The sequence below is a fragment of the Marmota marmota genome, unplaced genomic scaffold, assembly GCF_001458135.2.
Source record: "Marmota marmota marmota unplaced genomic scaffold, marMar, whole genome shotgun sequence".
NCBI lineage: Eukaryota > Metazoa > Chordata > Mammalia > Rodentia > Sciuridae > Marmota > Marmota marmota.
Window position 1 is genome coordinate 246,253 of NW_026000206.1, and position 25,256 is coordinate 271,508.

The 25,256-nt window shown below is 47.6% G+C and overlaps 2 protein-coding genes across 2 annotated transcripts; one reads left to right on the forward strand and one right to left on the reverse strand.

Moving 5' to 3' along the window:
* Positions 1 to 1,406: 1,406 nt before the first annotated feature.
* Positions 1,407 to 16,100, forward strand: LOC107152949 (inactive pancreatic lipase-related protein 1). Its single transcript, XM_015498471.2, has 13 exons — positions 1,407 to 1,490; positions 1,585 to 1,633; positions 2,041 to 2,195; positions 2,658 to 2,783; positions 4,626 to 4,760; positions 6,050 to 6,158; positions 7,517 to 7,636; positions 7,736 to 7,855; positions 9,241 to 9,359; positions 10,231 to 10,360; positions 12,166 to 12,274; positions 12,944 to 13,111; positions 15,983 to 16,100. The coding sequence occupies exons 2-13, from the start codon at positions 1,585 to 1,587 to the stop codon at positions 16,062 to 16,064; spliced, it is 1,422 nt and encodes a 473-aa protein (XP_015353957.1). The 5' UTR covers positions 1,407 to 1,490; the 3' UTR covers positions 16,065 to 16,100.
* A 1,377-nt stretch (positions 16,101 to 17,477) lies between these two features.
* LOC107152806 (syncytin-1-like) lies at positions 17,478 to 24,968 on the reverse strand. Its single transcript, XM_015498304.2, has 2 exons — positions 24,910 to 24,968; positions 17,478 to 19,805 (listed from the first exon to the last, which is right to left on the reverse strand). Exon 2 carries the CDS (start codon positions 19,755 to 19,757, stop codon positions 17,916 to 17,918), a length of 1,842 nt encoding a protein of 613 aa, XP_015353790.1. The 5' UTR covers positions 19,758 to 19,805; positions 24,910 to 24,968; the 3' UTR covers positions 17,478 to 17,915.
* Between the last annotated feature and the right edge of the window lie 288 nt (positions 24,969 to 25,256).

The window sequence follows — 25,256 nt, forward strand, 5'->3', positions numbered from 1 at the left end:
TTTTAAGTCCTTTGGGTATAGACCAAGGAATGGGATAGCTGGGTCAAATGGTGGTTCCATTCCCAATTTTCCAAGAAATCTCCATACTGCTTTCCAGATTGGCTGCACCAATTTGCAGCCCCACCAGCAATGTATGAGTGTGCCTTCTGGGAAGTCCATTTTCTACTGTGACTTATTCTATGTAAGCACCTCCCTTCCTCTACGTGATTGAGGCTCGACAGATCTTGTTGATGACTTGCTCAGCACAACAAGTTGTTCAATATCCAAGAGCTCTTGATTTCACTCTGTGCAGCCTGGATCCAGATCCCACCTCTTCGCCCATTGCCTGTATGACTTTGTAGGCAATTTATTTCTCTCTTTTCGGGGGGGGGTCTCCATTTCCACATCTGTAAAGGGAGACCAGTACTCACCCAGTGTGGCTGCTATTGCACTTAAATTAGGTAATGCAACTAAAGGGTGTGGAACTCTGGCTGTATTTGGTGAGCCTCAGAGACTGTGGCTGTGCTGCTCTTCATTACTCTGGGGAAAGTTCTTTTCATTTTCTTAACAGGAGGGCGCTTAGGCCTGCCCCCCCCCCCCCACAGTGTTCAAGTTATTCAGAAGTGCGACATTTGACATTGAGGCATATTTAACTTGGGGGTGAGGAGGGTACCCTCAGTGTTTGCCCTGTGGAGGCTTATCTTTCTTGTGTGTGAACTGGCCGGGCTGCACACAGATGTGCAGATCTGTGGGTGAAGCATGATGGCCTCACAGGGGCTGCGACTTTCCTTCAGGTGTTCAGTCTATAGGACCTGGGAAAACGCAACAGATGTGACATTGGACTGCTGGTGTTGGCTTTGGGGGGCTCCTGAACCCAACTATTCAAATTATAATGAGACAGTACCATGATTGATGTTGTTTTTAACCATTATGATTCAGATTGTCTCCTTGCCTAGTGATAGTTGACCGGTAGTAGTGGGGAGACTGTGGGGCCATTGTGAGGGCTGACAAATCTGTCTCCAGAGTATGTGTTGCCAGTCTGCCAGAGAGAGAGAAAGAAGGCAGGTGGGGCTGAGGGGTGTGGGGGGGTATTTTCTTAGACACTTTGCTTTGCTTTCAGCTATGTGGGGGCCTTTCCTTCCAATCTGATGGAAACCGACCACCCTGGGTTATTAGGGTTTGCTGCTTGTAAACAACTTGGTGATGAAAGTCTATTTCTTAGAAAATAGAAAAACAGGACCTACTGGATGCACAGGTCCTTGCAGAGCTGCAGAGGCACAAAGTTGGTGACTTTCCTCCCCCTTTCATCAAGTATTCTTCCGTCTTCTCAGACTTGTGGGAAGACTGGCCGCCATTACTAATCTCGTTTTGTGTATTTGAACAGATATAAATATTAAGTACACACGGCATGTGCTATCATCACTCCTGTTTCTTGTCCAAATGATAAGGCTGGAGTATAAAAGACATCCCGGGGAACCCAGGGGAAGGGAGTGCCTGGATTCTCAGACAAGGTAAGCCACTCCTGCATTGGGGTCCCTCATCAGCTGAGAAGTGAAGAGTCTTTGCTCACTGCCCTGAGCCTGAGTGTGGTTGAATTTATTGTAGATGATGATCTTCTGGACAGTCACACTTTTCCTGCTGGGAGCAGCCACAGGTAAGAAATACCTCCCCTCCCCTGTGGGAGGGGCACAAGCCTGAGCTCTCAGCACGGGCCAAGGAAGCTCGAGCCCTGCTGGGCTTCAGAGGCTGTTGGTTGCTGCAGGTTCCAGGAAGAGGCAAGTGGGGCAACACTGCCCAGTAGGGTGGACTGGGCAGTGTGAGGGGGACCTGCTTCAGAGCATGCCCTCTGCCCTGCCTTTGTGCCCAGGGTACTGTGGCCAGAATTTTCTAGGAAAAGCATTAACCAAAGGCTCCATTGGTGTCCCTGTAGAATTCATGGGGACTGGGCCAGGCCCGTTGGTGAGCACGAGGGGCAAGAAGAGGGGTAGAGGTGGTGCATTATTGTCTGCAGTCTGCCCTGAGCAGAAGAGGGACACCTGGACCCTGGCCTTTTCTCTTTAGGAAAAGAAGTTTGCTATAAGGACATTGGGTGCTTTTCTGATTCTGAGCCTTGGGCTGGAACTGCAATCAGACCCCTGAAAATTCTCCCCTGGAGCCCTGAGAAGATCAACACCCGTTTCCTGCTCTACACCAATGAGAACCCAGACAACTTTCAGGTGAGACCGTGGTCCACTTGGCATCCCTAAGACTGAGTGAAGGGCTGCCCCACCCCATACATCAGGAGTTCCTTATCTCTGGGTCTATTCCCTTCACCCTACCCCCTCCCAGCCCTCAAGTTTCTCCCACTTGGACCTGGTGACTCAGAGCAAGCCTCCAGTAGATGGTGGCTTGAGTGAGAGACGGGCTCAGATGTGCAGATTCTCTAGCTGGTTATGTGGTTCCGGGCTAAGCAAAGGGCTTACTGTCATCCAGCCAGACCCATGGGAAAGTAAGCCTGCAGCCACAACCCAGATCCCATGAGGCCGGGGAGAAGGACTTGGGGAAAAGAGGTTCATGGAAGAGGTGGCTTTGTGCTAGCTGTGAAAGGCAGGGACACAAAAACTTGCGGAGGTGGGGAGGTGGGGGAATGGGCTGAGGGCCAGATCGCGGAGCCATGAAGCACTCTGCATCTGTCACAGACGCTGCAGCTCTCTGATCCATCGACCATCGAGGCATCTAATTTTCAAACGGACAGGAAGACCCGGTTCATCATCCACGGCTTCATAGACAAGGGCGATGAGAGCTGGGTGGGAGACATGTGCAAGGTAGGAGCTGGCTTTGACCCCCGCTGGCTGCCGCTTTCCACTCACCGACTCTCCGACTCATTTTACCCAATCGCAATAGATAATTCTGATAACAGGAAACCCACGCGTATCTGTTCTCTTTGTGCATTCAAAATGCTTCTCTTCACAAACTTCAAATTCCGGTGTTTCCAGACTATTTCTGCAGCTGGAAACAGTAGCATTTGCCATGAGAACAAATAGACCCACTCTCTCGTTTCTGGTTAAGCAAGGCTCAGTGTTTTCTGTTTTCATGTTTAGTGAGTATATTTATGTGTTTCTGCAAGTGAGGGATTAGGTTCTTTCCTTTCAAATCTTGCCCACATCTCCAGGAGTCAGAAATGTGTTGCTGGAACTATCTACTTGAGATATGGAAGACCTAAGATCGACCAAAAATGGCAGAACAGAGACAGCCACAATTACATGTGAGATAGCATCTGCTGGTCAGAAGGACAGCACCAGGAGAATCAGACAGGTTCTGCACACACATGCACATGCACAGACACAAACACACACCTGGACATCAGTGCACACCTGGACATAGGCGCGCGCACACACACACACACAATATATATCACCCTCCTTTCTTTTTACATGTACTCTGAGATTCAATCTAGCTTTCTGTCACTGAAGAATTTATCTCAGGAGTCTGCCTTCCACACATACATTAATAAAACATCAACTGATAGTGTCAACAGGAAAATCACAAACCCCCAAATCACTCATTGTGCATTTGGCCTTGGTTTACCAAGCTTTTAACTCTTGGCACCTTTCCTGTCATTAATCAGCATCTTCTCAACGTGATTTATACCCCCAATTTTCCAGGTTTTTAAAAGATTCCTCAGGGTCACTTTACAAGTAAAAGTCCCGAGAAAAAGGAAAAAGGAAAAGAAATCTCGGCGTGTCTCTGCGTATGTGATCACACATGTTTGTAACATACGTGTGAAACAGTTCCATGTGAATTTTAAATTTATAGTTCTAAGTTGGTCATATGACTGCCTGGCAGAACTCCTGAGGATATGTCATTTCCTTTGACATCCAGGGAGCTTTTCTTTCAGAATTTTTTGATCTCTTTTAATCAGTGAAGTTCTTTATTTTTTGTTTTAAAGTCTGCAGTATTTTCCCCCAGGAAATGCTGTGCCATCTTGACTGTAAAGAGGGAAGCCTCCCTCCCACTTTAACGTTCAAGAGATGTCCAGTAGGCTGAGGTGTCACCAAGAGGCGAGAGGACCCCTCAAATCCATAAGGTCATTTAGACACCAGCCACTGGAGACTGCCTTTGAGACTTTCTTTTTTTTTTTTAAACAGGACACTTCAGCCAGGTGCAGTGGTGCACACCTATAATCTCAGTGATTTGGGAGGCTGAGGAAGAAGGATTGCAAGTTCGAGACCAACTTTAGCAACTCAGTGAAGCCCTAAGCAACTTAGAGAGACCCAGTATCAAAATAAAAAAATAAAAAGGGCTGGAGATGTGGCTCAAGTGTTGAGTGCCCCTGGGTTACATCTCCAATAACCCCAATCCCTCAAAAAACAGAACTCTTTGAAGGATGCAATTGTTTTATCCCACCAGATAGATGTTACCTGAATTTGATTGAAGAAACAAGAAAGTGCCCAACTTTGAATTAACCTGCAAGCTAGAGAGGGAACCACTTGCCCTTCTCCTAAGGTTCACCCTGGGGGACAGCCCCTGCTGGACTGTAGGATCTCTGACAAAGTCTAGTTCATGGCAGTGCCCCATGTAGGAGAAGAGAGGGTGGCCCTTTCTGAGCCCCAGTGGAAGGGATTTCTGGGTCCCCGTGATAACACCTGGCCTCTCCCCAACACCAGAACATGTTCAAGGTGGAGGAGGTGAACTGCATCTGTGTGGACTGGAAGAAGGGCTCCCAAACCACCTACACACAGGCTGCCAACAACGCGCGCGTGGTGGGCGCCCAGGTGGCCCAGATGCTCAGCATCCTCTCGGTGAGTCAGCAGCAGGAGAAGCAGGGCTGCTGGTCTCTGTTGAGCCAAGGAGCAGCCGGGAGCTACAAAGAAGTGGTGTTTGTCTCAGGGTCTTGCTTTTGGAACTCTGACTATTGTCTCAATGTCACACCAGGGAAAGAAAAATTAACAGCTATCACTTAGAAGGCAGGGGCTTTGATTATCCTCTTCAGTTTGCGGGTAAGGAAACTAAGGCCCAGAAAGGTTAACTGGTTTACTCCAAAAAATTATAGAGCTGATGAATAGAAGAGTTTCCGTTGGGGTTCAGACTACCAGCACCAGGGGCCATCCTTGACACAGTTAGGCTGTATTTGGGGGAAAACATGGCGTGACCAGGGAAAACCAAACAGAGCCAAAGGCCAAGTGTGCAGTTGGCAAGCTCCAAAAATGTCAGCCTGCGAATGTGGATCCTATTGATTCTGGGAAATTTCTTCTTCCATAATCATTCCAGTTGTTTCTTCCTACCCTGGTCTTTCATTGTAGCTAATTCTTTACGTCTTTCATTCTTTAAGTTAATTCAGTAATTCTTCATGATATTTTCCATACAAGGCCAAGATTCCCGTCATTTCTATCTTATAGCTAACAAGTCTACACAAGAACCAGTTGGTTCTAGCTATTTCTGCACCCCTGCAGAAATCAAAAACCGTGGTGTTTGTGCAAGAGGCATTGCAGACCAATCAATGAGAGGCATTGGGTGAATATCCTCGAGGCCAGCCTGGGCAAACACCTTAGAGATTTATTGGCTTTGTTGCGCTCAAGATTTTTGGAGGATGGTGTCAGGAGCGTAATGAGATAACCAAGACAGATGAGGTCCCAGGCCCTCCAGGAGCTTACAGGGAAGATTTGCAGTGACAGTAGTGTGAGTATTGGAGATAGGGACAGCGTGGGCTTTCTGGGAGTCCATGAGACAGGGAAGCCAGAGTGGTGTGGGGGTGTTGAGACTCCTGTGTGGGGAGCTGAAGGCTATTTGATGTTGGCTGGGGCAGTTGAGCAGGAGAATGGGAAACAATGGGACTAACCAGGCCCAGAGGTGGGGGGTGGGATGTATTTGAGGGCCTGAAAACTCATCAGAGGGTTCGGTTAGAGAAAAGGGTGGAAAAATAGCTGATGAGTCAGGAAAATTCAGAGGCTCTTCATGGTGAGTTGGGGCTCAATCTCAAGGGCAGGGGGAGGCATGGCAGGATTCCAGCAGAGTAGTGTCACCATCAGGTGGGCATGTTAGAAAAACCAGAGCACAAAAACGTCCTGAAAATAAAACCCCCCCTCTCCAGACGAACTACAGCTACTCACCTTCTCAAGTCCACCTCATCGGCCACAGCCTGGGAGCCCACGTGGCGGGAGAGGCTGGGAGCAGGACCCCAGGCCTGGGCAGGATTACTGGTAAGGTCCCTGTTGAGGCCCCAGGGCTTGTCCTTGGTAGCCCCAGAATGTGGTCACAATCTGCAACCCATCTTAGAGCCACCCAGAGGGAGGGTGTCCCCTACAGCATGGTGGGGCTGGGTGGAGCCTGCACAGATCATTTTAGGAAGTCCCCAAGAAGCTCACGGGCCATCTTGGTGGCAAGGATGGTGGTGGTCCTGTTCCCCTTTGCTTCTTCTACCTCCATCCTGGCCCCTCCTCTGTACGTCCAAGTTCAGTGATAGGGGTAACTTGGCAGTGCTGGACACCCAGGAAAATGCATAATAAGGCTAGTATGAGTATTTGCAAAATATGATTTAAAGGGAACACATTATTACCTCTTTCCCCTTTTCTTTGAAATCCAGGACAGAGTAGAACCTGAAAATTGTTTTCCACTTTCTCTGCTGATAAAAAATTCTCAGTCACCATCATTGTCAAAGCATCCTTTAAACCCTAGGAAAATCCTTGAATTATAGCCACAACAAAATATGTTCATGCAATATGATAATATTAGTGCTATTATAATTTGGGCAGGCACAGATTCAGTGCCTGATTCTCCCCAGTCTTGCACACTGTACTTGACATTTCTTATTTAATTCTCAGAACTAAAGTAATGGGCCCAGGAAGCCCTATCTTTATAAGAAACATCCCCTTTTCTATCAGTAGATGGCCATGTTCATGTACATACCTTTTCAGCTGTTCTGACCAAAATTTCAAAAAACTACTAAGAAGTACAGGATCCCTGCCAAGAAGGAGATACATTCAAAAGGAAATAATAATAACTAATGTTAATATCAGCTAGTATTAATAAATATTAATAATAACTAATATTAAATTATTAAATTAATACTAAATAAATATTAAATTAATATTAACTAATATTAAACACCCATGACTACAAACAGGCACAGTGCTAAATGCTGTGTACTAATTTACTTAATCTATAACAACTATATCAAATAGATGCCGTGTTACCTTCATTGTATCAAATGGACAAACTTACACAACAAAAGGTTGGGTATTCTGCTCAAGGTCATATAACTTGCCCCCAAAATAGGAATTTGGAGCCAGGCAACCTAGCTCTAGAATCCTTGTTCAAACAAAATCTAAATGTCTTTACTCATCTGCACGCCTCTGTACTAGCCACCAGAATTCTCTTATAATGAGCGACATTGGAACTTTATGTCTCCATATTCAGTACTCAGAGCCACAACACTGCACCACCTCAGAATGTGCCGCCCTTTGAGTTGGGTAGCATATAGCCTAGGCAACTGGATACTTCTGTCCTTCTGGTGCCAACAGTCAGGACTGTTGTTCTACACTGCTGCCATCTCTTTCAGGATTGGATCCCGTGGAAGCAAGTTTCGAGGGCACTCCTGAGGAGGTTCGACTTGACCCTTCGGATGCTGTCTTTGTGGATGTGATTCACACAGATGCAGCACCCTTGATCCCATTCCTGGGTGAGTCCCACAGTGCTCCTGCTGCAATCCTGTGCGACTGTGTCTGAACCACAAGAGCTCCACTTTACCAAAGATGTGTTGCTGTTCCAAACATCACAGGTTTTGGAACAAACCAAATGGTGGGTCACCTTGACTTCTTCCCCAATGGAGGAGAGAACATGCCAGGGTGCAAGAAGAATGCCTTGTCACAGATCGTGGACCTCGACGGCATCTGGTCAGGTAACATCATGGAGGGGACATAGGTAGGGGTAGTGTCAGGGAGGACATCCCTTCCCTGGGGTGAGCAGCACCTGCCATTGAAAATATAAGCAATGAAAACACTTTTTCCTTTAAGAATATACATCCCCTGCCTCTGGACCTGATTTCTGAAGAATAGAGCATATCTTTGTTAGAGTTCAGCTCTACTGTTTTCTATTTCCTTAAAATGTTGTCATAGATGTCCTTGAATGCATAAGCAACAAAGAACTACAAAACTGTTGATTAAAGTTGTAGCTCCAAGAATCTGCTGGGAGCTGCCGAGCATGAAAAGGAAATGTTATATCAGTAAACATCCTTTGTACACCTAAGAGAATTTTCCTGCATGCTCTGTCTTGGGAGTTAGTGATATGGTTCAAACTTATCTCACCTCAATATAGTGGCCATGGAAGAATCTTCCCAGTGGCTTCCATGACAAAGCCATTAACACCATGAAGGTCACTGAAGCAGTCACAGCAAGGAGGCTGGAGGAAACCCATCTCTCCTCATTGACTAAGCACACCTGGCATGAAGGGCATCTTTCAGATACTGCTCTGACCCTCTATCTAATGAGGTCAAAGGACAATGACCAGGTGCACTTTTCATCCAAACTCACCATCCAGTGTCACTATACAGGTTAAAACTTTTAATGGTCTGACCAAATCTATTGAGTATAGATTTTTATTGAATTTGCTCAAAATGGTTTGGATGTCTTCAAAGCGTATATTAAGATAGGACATATGAGGGTTTCCATGGAAAAGAGTGGCCCAGACTCTTTTATCAGTAATAGCCAAGCAAGTCCAGACCAGGTCTGGAAAGTGTGCTGTGACATGTGTCCCTTGGCATGAGTCTCAGGGAGTAAGATGGTGTGGAGAAGAGGCATAGATAAAGCCACCCAAAGCCACCCAACCCTCCATTTTATTCGTGTAAGTGCTGGTTTTGTCACTTCTGGGAAGTCACATCACATCTGGATGTGTCTTTGCGGACTTCCAACCTGATCCTGGGACACAGAATGGCACAGAGGTTAGAGGGACGTCTCAAGCACCCGATGGGCTTGGGTTTCATTACAGTTCTCTCACTTACTCGCGAAGCTTGTGAATCAGAGGCTGTCACCTATAGCTATATCTGTAACAGGGACAATGTTCCTCGGAAAGGTGAGGTTCCACGGACAATGCCTTTAAAGTGATCAGAGCATTGCCCAGTCACCCAAGTTCCCTCTACATGTTCACTGCCATTATGTGACTGGATTTGAACTGAAGTTCTGAAACTATGACCCTACTTTGGAACCATTCCACTTGTCAAGAACACTGTAGAATCTGTCACAGCCCGCCCCCATCCACCTGTACAGACTCTCTCCTTTTCCTCCCCAGGAACCCGGGACTTTGTGGCTTGCAATCACCTAAGAAGCTACAAGTATTACTTGGACAGCATCCTCAGCCCTGATGGGTTCACTGCGTACCCTTGCACCTCCTACAAGGCCTTCGAGTCTGTAAGCTCCTGTTCTCTGTGACCTGGGCACTGGCCCATGGTGGGCCTATGGCCTGCTTTGTTGAGGATTTGCAGTGCTTCTCACGGCATGTTTGCATTTCCCCTCGAGTTCATGGTCCTGCGGGGTGAAGGAGGGGGAAAAGACTCTAGGCAGGAAGTGGCAAAGACTTAGAGCAGAAGAATCGTACAGGAGAGGAAGACCCCTCAGGAGGTCAGAGAAGAGCAGACCTGGTCCACATAGTCTAGAAAGGCTCCAGCAGGAGGCCACTTTGGCTCTGACTTGCGAGATGACAGAGATTAGAAGGAAGAGGGGCCGCATTTCTAGGGAGGGCAGAGAAAGCAAAGAGGACCTTGGGAGGGGAGCCAGCCACCCACCCACAGGAAGGGAAGGCGGTGCTGGGGGCCATGTGCCAGGAGGCCACAGGGAGAGACAGAAGAAAGCACCCCCTGGAGCCTGCCTATTCTGGCTCCCCAGGGCCACTGTGGGCATCCCCCCCAGCTCCATGTCATCACGCCTGCAGGCTGAAATTGACCAGGACCAGAGTTTTTATACCATCAAAACTGGTAAATGCTACAATCAGGACTCTTTGTCCTGGAAACCAGCTGCTAATCATTCACCAGCCTGCTCCTCTACAGAAAGTGGCTGATTGAGCCTGGGCCCAAGGCCTCAGTGCTTTTTAAAGCTCCCCAAATCAATCTGATGTGCTGGGCCTCAGGGCTGGGAATCCAGTCAGAGATGGAGGCAGTTCAGAGCTCATCTCTTCCATCCCACCTTCCTGTTACAAATGAGGACCCGGGGCTGTAGGGAAATTGAGCATCACTCTCCCAGCTGGTCTGGTCCTAAGAAGATGAATTCTGTCTCCTCACAATAGAACAAGTGCTTCCCCTGCCCAGATCAAGGGTGCCCGCAGATGGGTCACTATGCTGATAAATTTGCTGGCAAGACGAGTGCAGAGCAGCAGAAATTCTTTCTGAACACAGGCGATGCCAAGAATTTTGCACGTAAGTTGCCCTTGACTACTTGCCCAGGTAAAGAAAGTGCCGTTTCTGTTACAAATGGAGGGTTTTCCTTTAACCTGAAATATGTGTGGCTCATCTTGAACATCTTACAAAAAGATGCATCCACTCAAACTATCCCATATGAGGCCCAACTCTGGCATGAAGTGGGTGGTGGCCAATAGTATGATTGATGGGATTAAGGCAGTTGGCCTGGCTTTGCAACCAACTCCCTGAATTTTCACCACTCCACACACAGTGTACCCTCCTTTTCCTTTTTAAGATCATGTCAAACACACCTAAACAGCAAACACATTTGGTAGTAGCTCTTTGCCAGATTGAATGGGCCCCTTAAGAAGTCTACCTGCAATCTCCCTGACTTCCCCCATCTGTCTATGCAGCCCTGATGCCCAGAGGCTGCTTCTCCAGTGGAATGGGGATGGGGGTCCAGGATGATTTCTTTCCAAAGCATGCTGAATGGACTAGAATGTAGGGTAGAGGTCAAGTGTGTTTGTGCCACTTTCTGACAACCTGCCCTTTGACAGCTCCATAAGGTGTTGCCAAAAAACAAAACAAAACAGATTGTGTTTTATGTAAATATAGTATTTATAATATTAAGGCAAAATTCATCCTTTTAGTGCAAGGTTCTATGCATTTTGACAAATGAGTAGATGTGTAACTACTTCAACTATCAAGACGCACATGTTCATCATTTTGTAAAAAGACACTGACTAATCAAGCCTTCTACCAGTGTAGTGATGCACAAAATACTTGCTCATATTTTAACAACAAAGTAAGCATTCAAGAACCTTGCACTTATTCCTTAACCAACAGTTATTTATGGACCACAGATATGGGCCGCTAGACCCCTGGGGATGCAGGGATGAGCGGGACACTCCACTCACGAAATTTATAATTCATCACAGAAGATGAAAACTGAGCAACTACAGTGGTGTTGGGCTTGGTGGGTTGCTGCTGTAGCATTATGGGCAGGGGAGCTAGCCCTAACCAGAGGGGAGGACAGGAGCAATGTCTCTGAGGACATAAAAGATGCAAAGGAGTTAGACAAAGGTATGTTTCTGTGTATTTATATACATATGTGTGTTCGTGTAGGGGTGTGTTTATTGTGTATCACTGTGTGTATGGAGTGTGTGTATGTTTATATTGGTAGTGTGTATTGAGTGTGTGTTTGTGTGTGTGTGTAACTGTATAGTTTACATGAATCTGTGTGTGTGTGTGTGTGTGTGCAAGTGTATGTGCCCTTGGATGGTACTCTGTGCACCTACTCGGTGCTGGAGGCTTCCTGGAGCCTGGAGAATACAAAGATGAGACACAGACCTGGCTTCAAGGGCTCTGCAGGCTGCGCTCCTGAGCAACCTTCCCACATGTGGCTTGGACCCTAGTTCCTTTCCCACCTTGACCCACAGCCCTGCAACTCTAGCGTGGAGCTGTCCCGCAGAGCTTTCTGTGATGATGGGCGTGTTCTGCCCTGTGGGATCCAGAAGCCATTCACCCACCTGGCAACTTAGCACCTGAGGATGCAGCCAGTGAGCCTGAGAACTAAAAATTTAATTTTAATTTTAGTTTTCATGAAGCAGCTACCTGTGTCTAGTGGCCACCTTCCTGGGCAGAGCAGGTATGGAGGGGGCCACTACTGAATGCATGCTCCCTTTAAGGCCTAGTTTGAAGTGTGCACTAATAAATAGAATTGTTCATGCTTTCATGCCTCTGTGTAAGGATTAGGGCAGGATCTGGGATTTGGGTCACCTGTTTTGGGTGAAAAAAATCAAACCCTCGCATGCTCTGTGCAGGCTGGAGATACGGGGTTTCTGTAACACTGTCTGGAAGAACAATCACTGGTGAGGTCAAAGTGGCTTTGTTTGGAGATAAGGGAAACACTCGCCAGTATGACGTCTTCAGGTAACCCTGCTTAATGCCTCGTCTCATTCTGTGCTACACATGGCCTTCACACCTGCTCCCAAACACTGTCATCTCATTCTATATCGATGGGTTTTACTTTATGTATTGAAGTTAACCTCAGACTTCTGCTAATGATTTTTATTTTCTCTAAACACAGCATTTAGTTCTCTCTCTCTCAATAGGGACAAATTTAAAAAATAAAAATAATAAATTTAAATTACCCCAGAGATCCTGTTCTCTGATTAGCATAATAACACAATGTTAAATTAAGTGGCTAATTTATTACAATATAAATAATTCTTCTAGAAAAAAAATAATATGAAGAAATTAAATCATTTTCTATAGGAAACTTTTGAAGAGAAATTAACCTGATTTGAAAAACAATCTTTAAGTAGTGGTTTGGGGCTTCTGGCATATAGTCAGGTTTTGCATTTCTCCACCCTTTATTTTTAAGCTAATTTGTAAGGAGACTTTTATTTTTATTGGTGCATTATAGTTATACATAACTGTGGGATGCATTATGCTATATTCGTACATGCAGGTAACATAATTTGATCAATCTCATTCCCAAAGACTGTTATTAATCTGAGGTAAAGAAAAGACTTTAGCATGACTGTCCCTGGCCATTACAGTGCACTTCCATGAATAGCTTCTACTTCTCGTCTCAAGGGGGATCATCATGCCAGGCTCTACCCACTCCAAGGAGTTCGATGCAGAGCTCGATGTCGGAACGATTGAGAAAGTCAAGTTTCTTTGGAATAACCACGTGGTGAACCCGACCTTCCCCAGAGTGGGTGCAGCCAAGATCACTGTGCAAAAGGGAGAGGAGAAGACAGTGTATGTACCTTTGCCGGCTGTGTCTCAGGGTGTGCCAAGGGTCATGTCTGTGATGGAAACTCACCCCTAGAAATTCAGGTGTGGTCTGGCCAAAAAGGCCAAGGAAATCTGCCCATCTGCAGCACTTTCTCCCCAGCAAACAACAGCTGCCAAGAGCAGGAGGCATTTCTGTTGGACGCACTGCACAGGGGTTCTTGGCACTGGATTGCCTGTGGCAATTGGCAGATAGCATCCAGCCTTCATGGAAAAATAAGAAAGTTAAATAAGGAAATCATTTCTAAAGAGTAAAAGTTTCTAAGTGTGGACTGACGAGCAGCTACATTTTGAAGAGGAGAGGACAAGTGAACTTTCAGGATAGACGAAGGAAAAAGAAATCAGTTTTAAGGAAAGATAATAGAAAGTTTTGAGCTCCAACAGGAGAGCACTGAGATGGCAGGACTTGAGGAGTGGAATCTGACCTGAGCCCCCTTGCTGTGTGCCTGCATGGGCACAGGGCCTAGACTAGAAAGAGAAGGCAGTTGATGTCCCTCTGAGAGGGACACAAAAAAGCTGACCCCAAGTCTGGCCAGCAGGACATTCCTGGTATGGCTTTGTGGGAAGGGAACCTGAGTTCTCAATTGTGATCTTGAAGCTGGGGAGTTAGATGGGGTCACCAAAGACAGGGCCCTAGGAAAGTCACTCCCCCAGGTGGGAAGGGAGAATTGGCAGATTGGCCCTGGGGTAGACACATGTGTCATCAAGATGGATGACCTCTGAGGTCCTTCCTGTCTCCACGAGGTGGGAGGACAGAGAGGCTGGCCCAGCAGGAGAGCCAGCAGAACCAGAAGTCCTCTCAGCTGGAGCACAGCAAAGAGGTGGCCAGGCCTGGCTCTTGGGGGCCCCCAGCTCAGGTAGCAGACCCAGCCCAGGGCTCCCTGTCAGTCCCACTGGAGGACACAGCTCTAAAGTCAGTTCCAGGGTCATGTTGGGTGTGTCCCATGGCCTGCATCCTGTGACAGTGTGGCTAAAAGCATCAGAAGAAGGTGGCATAACTGGAATATTGAAAATGAGAGGTACTTTCAGGAAATTTCTCACAGGTAAGAAATATGAGACCAGGGCCCGGAAGCTTCCAGGTTGATAAACAGCAGGGCCCAGCAGCTTCCAGGTTAATAAGGAAAGACCAAGGCCTATGAACTATCTATAGATGAAACAGATGGAGCTGAGTTCACCCCTGAGACCCTGCACCCATGGGCTGCCTCCTGAGCACCTCCCATAGCTGAGCCCATCCTCTGCAGGGGACCTAGAGAGAATCTTTGGAGAAGCCAGATGTCGGATACCAGGCTTTTAAAATATAGAAAGTTCAGCAACAGCTTCAAACCTCACCAACTACCTTAGGGAATAAAAGAATCTCAATTAGTCAAGTTATTCGGATTATTTGGCATTAAGAAAATAGCCACCAATGTTTTCTTAAGTAGCACTAATAATTGCAAAGTTAAAGAAAATCAAGATTTGGCTCCCCTCAGATGCTTTAGTCACCTGGAGAGGGTTTCCAGGGCTACCCGGGAACCTGAAGACTAGAATTCCCTCCAGGGGCAGGAGACCAAAAGAGAAAAGTAGTTCTCCCCTTCTTCGCTTCTCCAGCCCCCTTATCCATGTCAATGGGCCTCTGTGAAGGACCCCACTAGGTACCTATCCTACACCAAGCAAGTAAGAGGGGCTGAAGGCCTGAGCCTGCTCTCAAGGAATTCACAGTTCAGCTGTGGAGAAAAACCAGACTTAAGGCGCACGTGAAAGGTTACGTGACTCACCACGAGGGGCCCATGTGGAAGTGGCCCCCCCAAGGAGGAAGTGATGGGAGGAGGGGCTCACAAGGCTGGGGAGATGTAGGGGGAAGGAGAGGAAGGGCAGGGAGAGGAAGTTCCGGGAGCAGGAACAGGTGTGCACAGGGCAGGAGGCGGCCAGGCCCTGATGACAGAGCTCAAGGTGCAGGAAGCCAGGTTAAGGCTTCTAGGAAAAACAAATCCAGAAGAGAACACGGCAGTGTGTCAGGAGGACAGGAGAGGAAGGGGACAAAGCTTCAGAGCTCAGAGGTGGTGAGGCCACAGCGAGGCCCTCAGTCCTTGAATAACCATAACTTATATCTGCCTTGTGTCGGTGTTCGTCAGAACGCCTTTCACATTTATTGTCATGGGATATTGTCAGGGGATTCTCAATAATTGCATGAGGGAGCCTCGTCTGTAAGGAGGATAGTTTCAAGTAACAAGCTGCATCTGTGATCGGAGGTGGAAGGGGCGTGGGGAACAGGAGAAAGCCAGGCCAAGGTCAAGGGAGGCCTGACATGGGACCTGCTGTAGCAAATCAGGACTGTGGCATCAGGTGGGCTGTATTTGTCTCTTGGTTCTTCCTCTTACTAAGAGCTCTCTGTGCCTCAGTTTCCTCTCCCTAAAGCAGAACTCAGGCTTATACCTCCTCAACGTGTGGTGAAGGTGGAGTTCACACATGGGGACTGTTCAGTGTTGTTACAGCTAAGAGAATAAGGCAGTGTATGGTATCCACCCTCACCTTCAGATGGGTCCCTAGAGTGAAGTGTCCCCTTGAAACCAGGCCACTGCATTTACAGAGGCCCAGGATGAACCTGTGAGATTTAGAGAAAAAAGGGGTGCCACCTCCAGGAGCCACAGTCCTGACACCTGAAGGACCAGCCTCAGGGACATTCCAGGGTGACAGCAGACCTGGTCCTGGGCCTGGTGGGCCTCTCAGACTGGAAGCCCCAGTGTCTGGCTCCTCAAATCTGAACTGTAAACCAGCAGCAACCTTTGATGAACAACTGAGGTCCCCGTGGCTTCCCCAAGGACACCCCAACATTTAACAAGCATTCATTTTTCTCCACAGGTACAACTTCTGTAGCAAAGAAACTGTGAAAGAAGACGTTCTGCTCACTCTCATGCCCTGTGAAACTCCAGACACACTGTAATCCCGTGTTAACACCAATAAAACCCTCTGCTGCCTCTGTCAGTGTACAGCGCCTGTCTCAGACACCAGCCGCCACCTTTTGGGATTTGAACATTTAAAAATCTCATGAGCACTTCTGCGTTCTTGGGTCTCTTGCCGTTGACTTGGATCCCACACCACCATTTTCCCCACCTTCTCGGTCCCTATGCTCACTGTCTTCCTTTCCCTGAGGGGATGGAGATTAGCAGCATACATAGACAGTGATGGGGGTGTCATGTCCAAGCCCAGCTGGGCCAGGCCAACAGGTAGGTTGTAGACAGGCCAAAGGATATGCCCAGAGACAGCGTGCAAGACATATGACTTATTGGGGAAAGTTTACGAGAGATCAGTGACTGCTCCAAGACAGTGGTGACAGGCTGAACAGATCGCATCCCTCTCCCCATCCCTGGACATGCTTCACCAAGCAGTGCTTCCCCTCCCTCATGACATTTTGTCCAGTGCTGGTCAGCTGGACAAGTGACATGCACTCTTTCCACAGTGCCCTCAGTTCCACACCTGTCCCATGGAGAGAGGGGATTTATATGTTGGGCTGCAGAAGCAGTGACATCATCAGCATTAGCTTGCTTAGTTCGCTGGTCTGAGCAGCATCCAAGGAGCAGCGGTCCTGGCAGTGCACTCAAGAGCACAGCTTTCTACAGATAACACCAATGTGTGCACGAGAGAAGCCAGCGTCCTTCAAGATGATCTGGACCTGGACTTTGTGGCCCAGGCTTGCTCTTATTGTTCCCTTAACCTGGCTAGGTTTGGGGGGAGAGCTGGGTGCAGTGGCGCTTGCCTGTAATCGCAAAGGCTGAGGAGGCTGAGTCAGGAGGATCACACCTGAGCCCAAGGTGGAGTTCACACATGGGGATTGTTCAAGTGTTGTTACAGCTAAGAGAATAAGGCAGTGTATGGTATCCACCCTCACCTTCAGATGGGTCCCTAGAGTGAAGTGTCCCCTTGAAACCAGGCCACTGCATTCACAGAGGCCCAGGACGAACCTGTGAGATTTAGAGAAATACAAAACAGGGCTGGGGATGTGGCTAAGGGTGAGTGCCCCTTGCCGCGTCCGGCCAAGGGAGCCGAGTCCGGCGAGGGACGGCGAGGTTAAAAGACACACAGGACACCAAGGTTCTTCATCCAGGAGTCAATACTCTTTATTGCTAACACACCTTTTTTATACCCCAAGCAGCAGAAGTGGAAAACTACCCAAAAGCAGGAGGGAGGGGGGGAGAAATTTAGTTTCAACATCTATTATTGTCAGGTACCGAAACCTCCCTTAACAATAAGTCCATCAGACCAGAAAAGGTCAAGGCATTCCCGTGGGATACATATGTCTCAGACGGACAAGCAGGAACAGAAAAACCTCAAGTTCGCCATGGCCTTGTGAGCTGGCCACACTGGCATGCAGAACAAACTAGTGGAGGTAGGGCTCCAGGGGCCAGGGTGGACCTGCTGCCAACAAGTCCCCCTCTTTTGTTTTTTGCATGCCAGTGGGAATCAAGTAGCCCCTGTCTTAGGTCGTTCACAGCCCTTGCGATGCTTACCCGTCTCTGGGAAGGCCCCGATTCCCTGTCTTAGGTCGCACAGCAAGCGTGAAAGTTGCCCGTCACTGGGTACTACAAGATCAGCTCAAGGTGTTATGACCTATCAAGACATTATTGCGGTGAACGCTTAACCGTCTCCACCTACGGGACCCACGACCGTCACCGCCGAATGGCAGATGTGATTGGACCGAGAGATTAGACAGCAAAGATCCTAGTACAGGAAAGCAAGAGGGAGAGGTATGCATAGAGAAAAGATATGGCAGGAGTTCTTCTTTTAAGGAGGACACTCATCTTCGGATCGGTCTGAAGTATATTTCAGAGAGGCGATCATCCATCTTTAAGCGTTGATAGTGAACCTGTATCGGCTTAGAGGCTAAGATATTAATTTGATCTTTAATGAATTGTACTATCTTATTTACAATGCAGGGTCCTACTGCCACTACTAGAAGGAGGCCTAACAATGGTCCCAATAAGGGAAGAAGATAAGGCAAAAATCCATTAAGTCCAGTCCAGAGAGGGTTCTCAAATAATTCCCTCCTCCTTTTTTCTAGGTCTTCTTGGAGTTGTTTAATTTTTGTGCGAACTATGCCAGATTTGTTAGCATAAAAACAGCACCTCTCCCCAAGGGCTAAACAAATTCCCCCTTGATTGGCAGTAAGCAAGTCTAAACCCCGCCTGTTCTGAAGAACTACTTCTGCTAGAGAGTCTATCTGGTCTTGTAAGTCTTTAATGGTTCCCGACAGGGTTTGCACATCATCTATAAGCTGTTGAGATAGGCGGCGGTAAGAATGTATAGCCGTACCCAATCCCGCCGTGCCTGTACCCACAGCAGCGGTTATTCCAAGGCCAACAAGGAGTGGTAAGGCCTGCACAGCTCTCTTGTGTCTTCTAACTAAGATGTCTAGGCTAGGAATGGGTAGGGGTTCATCTCCTGAGATAATCGTGATATCAGGAAGCAGTAATGCCAGAACGCAACCACCAGTCCAATTTGCTGGGAGCCTGGGAAAAGCTAAATTTCCACCACACATAAAAACTGTACCATTAGGGGGACAAATGGGCGGAGTAGGTGAGGAGTAATTCTTTACTAATGAGCAGTTTCCAAAGGAAGAGACTCCAACATCAACATCATAGGTATTATTTTGCATCATGCCCAGAAGGCATGACATAAAACCACCTAGAGGCTGCACCTTAAAGGGTAGCCCAGATTGACATGTGTTGTCATCATCAATGGTATAATTGATGGGAACCGCCAATGGCATGACTGCACCTGCCGTCATGCAGAGCCAGCAATCACCAGCAAGGGTAGGATTAGAACTGTTAAGTAAAGAAAAGGTAGTTTCTAGGATATCTAATGTATTGGCATCTAAATCAGGAAGCTGGGATTTGGGCAATATCAAGGGGTGGTATGTAGGCTTAGGGATCTCCGGCTTTAAAAGCTTAATCACCTGAAGGTGTTTGATAGCATCAGTGGGTCCCCCTCCATCAGAGACTCCGATGGGGGCCTGCATGGGCCAGCAGGAAGGTTTACCCACGACGCCCTCACATCCCGCCTCCGTTAACCGAGTCGTGATGCCTTCCCCTCCCCGGTCACCAAGAAAAGGAATATAATTATAAGTGGTCCCCCATTCTCCACGGGTGTTAGTTAGGATGGCCTCAAAATACTGTTTTCCTTGATTATTAACACAAATTGAGGCCGATGTATAACAGGAGATGTGCATTGCCGGGGTGTAATGACAAGTGGCAGAACAGCTTCCAAGAGTCTCGGTCGGATTAGGGACAACAAGTCCGGGCTTATTAACACATACCCATTTTGGTTGCTCAAATCCTCCGATGTTTTGATTGAGTTCAGCCGCCATATAGGCTACTTTAGTCCCACAATCAATGCTCTGGATATAACCAGAGGGGGCCGAGTGCCGGGGCCCTCCCTTACACTCACAAGGGGCTCCAAAAAGATATTCATGAATATTCCCAGGTGGGGGGTCAAGCCCTCCTTCAGCAAACCTGTCCAGAAGGAATGCCACAAGCGGGGTCCAGCTCATGAGGTGTGTCTCGGCACTCACTTGAAGGGGTGAGAACAACAGCGGCAGGATCAGCCATCTTGGGAACTTCATTTTGTCTTGAATTTTCATTCACCGGTCTGGTGCAGCGCTCCGGGATCCAAATGGGCTTCTCAGTTCCTGGGGGAAAAACACATACAGCTCCCCTCACTCTAGCTAAGAGTGGAGCTGGGGGTTGCCACTTTCCGGTGGATAAATCTTTCCACCTTATTTGAGCATCTTGTACAGTGGGAGGGGAAAAGTGGCGTTGTGCAGCCGTGCGCCCTCCAGTGTCAGTGAGTAAAAAATTTAAAGTAAATAAGGTTATGCTTAGAAGTGCTTGTGGTCCCTGACAATTCCGGTATATCTCCCCCTCTTTTGTTTTTTGCAAATAAGTTTTTAAATGTTGATGGGCTCGTTCCACGATAGCCTGTCCCTGTGGATTATAAGGGATTCCAGTCTTATGATTAATTTCCCATTGGGTGCAAAACCGTTGAACCGCCTGGCTTACATATGCGGGACCATTATCGGTTTTGAGGCATCGTGGGGTGCCCATGGAGGAAAAGGCTTTTAGAAGATGACTGATTACGTCCTTAGCCTTCTCTCCAGTATGTAAGGTGGCAAAAATGAAGCCAGAATATGTGTCAGTGGAAACATGTATAAAGGAGAGCTTACCAAAGCTAGGGAAGTGTGTAACATCAGTTTGCCAGACATCATTAGGTTGTAATCCTCTTGGATTAACCCCAAGGGAAGGAGAATGAATAAATGGTGCACAGGTTGGACATAATGAGACAATTTGTAAAGCTTGGTCTCGTGAACATCCTGTGTGGAAGCGTAAAGACTGTGCATTTAAATGAAATTTGTTATGGAATTGTAAGGCCTTATCATATTCGGTCGTCACACAGGAAAGGCCAACAGCATGAGTAGCAGCGTCTGCTTTTGCGTTGCCCTCTGACAAAGGTCCAGGGAGCCCTGAATGGCTTCGGATGTGGCCAATGTATAAAGGATCTCGTCTAGCCCAAATGAGAAGCTGTACTACCTGTAGTTGTTCTGTGATGGTGGATTGCTTTCCAATATATGATGCTGTTTCTATGACTAGAGCCAGATTGGCTACATACAAGCTGTCAGTATATACATTAAGAGGAATAGAACTATAGACTTTGAGAGCTATGATTAAAGCTTCAACTTCCGCCTTTTGGGCCGACTGACCTGACACAGGTTGTCGGAGAATTTGAGATCCATCAAAAACGACGGCAAATCCATTTTTGGCCCCATCTGTATATACAGTTTGGGCCTTTGGAATAGGTTCCCTTTTCATAATCTTTGGGAAGATAATGGGACACCTTTTAAAGCCCTCCAAAAGTCTATGTTTAGGGAAGTGATTATCAATCTGACCCTTAAAGCTGCACAGGAAAAGACACCAAAGGTCATGTTCTTGTTGTAACTTGTGTATCATATCTTGAGTGTAAGGTTGAATAAGTATGTCAAAGGTTTTTCCAAACAATGCATCACCCAAATATTTAGCCTTCCAAATTAAGTTAATAACTAGCTCATAAAAGGGAGTCAATACCCGGGGGTTAGAAGCCGGCAAGTGGACCCAATAAATGGGACCCGTTTGCCAGAACACTCCTGTGGGAGTAATTTTAGAAGGTAGAACTATAAATGACAAGGGCAGAGAATAATCTATCTGTGTAATCTGCATGTCCTGCAGAGCCTCTTCTATTAGCCTCAGTGCTCGTAAGGCTTCTGGTGTAGGTACTCTACACGACGTAGGAGAAGGATCTCCTCGCAAGAGGTCATACAGGGGTTTGAGCTCTCCAGTTGGAATATGAAAGGACGGGCGCAGCCACTGTATTTCTCCAAGGAATGTCTGCCACTGATGTAAAGTTTTGAGCTGATTTATCTGGAACTGGGGTCTCTGGGGAAAGATTCCTATGTTATTAATGATGTATCCCAAATAATTGTAAGGGTGTTGAAACTGCACCTTTTCGGGTGCTATGACCAGCCCTGCCCCTTTTAGAAGGGATTGGAGGACTTCATAAGATTGAAGAAGCCTTTCTTTCTTGGGCCCTGCCAGTAAGATGTCATCCATATAATGAATGAGGTAGAGCTGTGGGAACTGCTGTCGAAAGGGTCGTAAAACCTCAGCTACAAAATATTGGCACATTGTAGGACTATTAGTCATCCCTTGAGGTAGGACGGTCCATTCATACCGTTGGTAAGGTTCCCTAAAGTTTGTTGAAGGCAAGGAGAAAGCAAAACGCTTTCGGTCTCGTGGGTCTAAGGGGATAGAGAAGAAACAATCTTTTAAATCTATGACAATAAGATGCCAATCCTTTGGGATCGCAGTAGGAAAGGGTAGCCCTGGCTGTAAGGGTCCCATGTGTTGCATAGTTTTATTAATAGCCCGTAGGTCCTGAAGAAGTCTCCACTTCCCAGACCCCTTTTGTATAACAAAAATAGGGGTATTCCAAGGGGAGGTAGAGGGCACCACATGTCCTAACTTAAGCTGGTCTTGAACTAATAGGGAAGCGGCCTGTAATTTGTCCTTAGTTAGGGGCCACTGTTCTACCCACACAGGGTCATCTGATAACCAAGTAATGGACAGTGGAGGTGGCCGCACTTCAGTGGCCCCTAGGATAAATTTCCCAGTCCTCTCCGGTCTCTTCCCTGCCGGGTAACCTGTTCCGCTGGATCCACAGGTGATATTCTGCCCTCATGTCTCTTTCCTAGTCCCCTTCCAGGGATCCACCCCATGTCTAGCATTGCATCATTAACAAAGTTATTATTTCCTTTTAAAGTCTGGGTAGTAAGAATAGCCCCCATTTGATGAAGCAAGTCCCTCCCCCAAAGATTCGTGGGGAGTCCAGTCACCACATAAGGCTGGAAATGGCCACTATGTCCTTCGCCATCTCTCCATTTTAAAAAGGAAGCACTTCTTTTTGGTCGGGTTTGTCCTATCCCCTGTAATATGGCCGAGGGACTCTGGAGGGGCCAGGCAGGTGGCCATTGTTTTTCAGAAATGACAGAGACATCCGCCCCCGTATCTAGTATTCCCTTGAAAGCCTTGTCCTGTATCTCAATGGTCAGGTTGGGACGCGAATCCAAATGAGCTACCCAAAAGGCCTGGGGAGTTCCAGTGGAGCCAAAGCTGCCGTCGCCCCGGGACCCACGGAGGGCGTGCCCAGGAATGGAAGCTAAGGGTAGCAGCAGCAATTGAGCTATACGCTCCCCGGGGGGAAGAATAACAATTCCTTGGGTAGCTTCTACTACTATTTTTATTTCTCCCTGATAATCAGCATCAACAACCCCCGTAAGAATCTTCAAGCCCCACTGAGTTGCGCTACCTCGTCCCAACACTAGTCCCACCGTCCCCTCTGGCAGGGGTCCAAAAACCCCAGTAGGCAGCGTCTGAGGTCCCATTTGGGGAGTTAATACCGCTCGGGAGGTGGAACTGAGGTCCAGTCCTGCGCTTCCTGGTGTTCCCCTGGGGAGTTCCCAGATAGAAAGGGGTTGGTCAGTGGGAGGTGGCGGAGACGCCCACTCCCTGGGGCACTGTTCTGTCCCTGCACTGCCCCGTACACTTTGGCTTCCGGGGCCCGGGGCGGGCCCCTGCTCCCGTTTCCCGACGGTATTGGGTTACCCTGGATGTCAAATTTTGACCTGCACTCACTGCTCCAATGATTTCCTTTATGACATCTAGGACAAATTCTAGGCATCCCTCTGCCAGCACCCTCGCTCCTTTCCGGGCAGTTTCTCCTTATATGTCCCTCTTTCCCACACTTAAAACACCCCTTAGAGCGGGTTCCCCTGTTATCAGATTTTTGCATTCCAGTCTTAAGGGCAGCAGCCAAAACCTGACCAGTAATATGAGGCCCATCTATATCTTTGCATGCTCGAATCATGTCATCTATACTTTTGGCCCGGGAGGACTTAATAGCATTTTGGCAGTAAGTGTTAGCGTTTTCATATGCCAGTTGTCTAATAAGTGGCATAGCCTGTTCTAGATTAGGGAATATTTTTCCAGCAGCCTGCATTAGGTGGGCTATAAAGTCCGAATAAGGTTCAGAGGGCCCTTGAGAGATCTTGGAAATTTTTGCTTCAGTCTTAGAAACGGGCAGGGCTTTCCAGGCATGGACTGCAGCTGAGGCTATTTGAGCATAAACACCTGGGTCGTAATTAATTTGTTGGCCTATGGTGGCATACTGCCCAGTTCCTGTTAACATTTCAGCATTTCGCCGTTGATGGCCCGCATTCAGGTTAATCTGAGCCAGCTCGCGGCACCTTTCATGATATTCACTTTTCCACAATAAGAAATCCCCTCCAGATAACACAGCCCTGCAAAGTTGCTGCCAATCATTAGGTATTAGTTGACTGGCTGAGAAGGACTCGAAGAGGGTCAATGTGAAAGGGGCATGAGGTCCATAATTAATGACCGCCTCCTTAAGCTGTTTTATGTCCTTGAAGGCTAGGGGGACATGGGCTCTGGCCGGCTGTCCATCAGCATCGGCGTTTTCAATCATTGGAAAAACCTGAGCCGCTCTAGAACCCCAGTGGACCCCCGCCCGTCTAGTAGGGGCGTCCTCATTCCAATCAGGATTATAGGGAGGAGGTGCGGCAATTGAGGGGGCCCTAGGCACCCTCACATTTGCCCTTTTAAGGCGATGTTCTAGTTCCTCTATCTCCCTTTCTAATCCCTCCTCTTCCTCAGAGAGAGAACTGAGGTCCTCAGGATCCTTTTTGGGCTTAGAAATCTGGAGGCGTTTCCTACCCCCCGAGCCCGAGTCCTCAAGAGGACCCTCATCCTTTAAGGATTCTGCCATTTGCTCCTCCTGCACCTGATTAAGGGCCTGTTCACATTCAGCAAGCTGATCCTTGATCTTTACTTTATCTGTTAATAAAGCATCCTTTACCAACCTCCATAAGGAAAAGGTGGCAACTGGGACACTGTCCGAGCCCCGGTCCCTCAATAATTTCTGAAGGTCATGCCTCACCAGGTCCCAGTCACTATTATTAAGAAATCCTCCTGTCAGAAACCAAGGACAAGCCTGGGCAATAATTTCAACGAATTCGGTTGCAGTCTTAGTTTTTATTCCTGTTCCTTGTGTATTTAACAGCTCTTTCAGTTCGTTGGCCAGACGAACCTTCGCTGTTGAGTTACCCATGGTACGTACCCTGTCTCTTTAAATTATCTTTAAACCAATCCTCCCCCTTCTTTCTTAGAAGGTGAGCCCCGTCCGCTTACCCCTGCTTTCCGGATCTCGGTGGGAACCTCCAATTGCCGCGTCCGGCCAAGGGAGCCGAGTCCGGCGAGGGACGGCGAGGTTAAAAGACACACAGGACACCAAGGTTCTTCATCCAGGAGTCAATACCCTTTATTGCTAACACACCTTTTTTATACCCCAAGCAGCAGAAGTGGAAAACTACCCAAAAGCAGGAGGGAGGGGGGAGAAATTTAGTTTCAACATCTATTATTGTCAGGTACCAAAACCTCCCTTAACAATAAGTCCATCAGACCAGAAAAGGTCAAGGCATTCCCGTGGGATACATATGTCTCAGACGGACAAGCAGGAACAGAAAAACCTCAAGTTC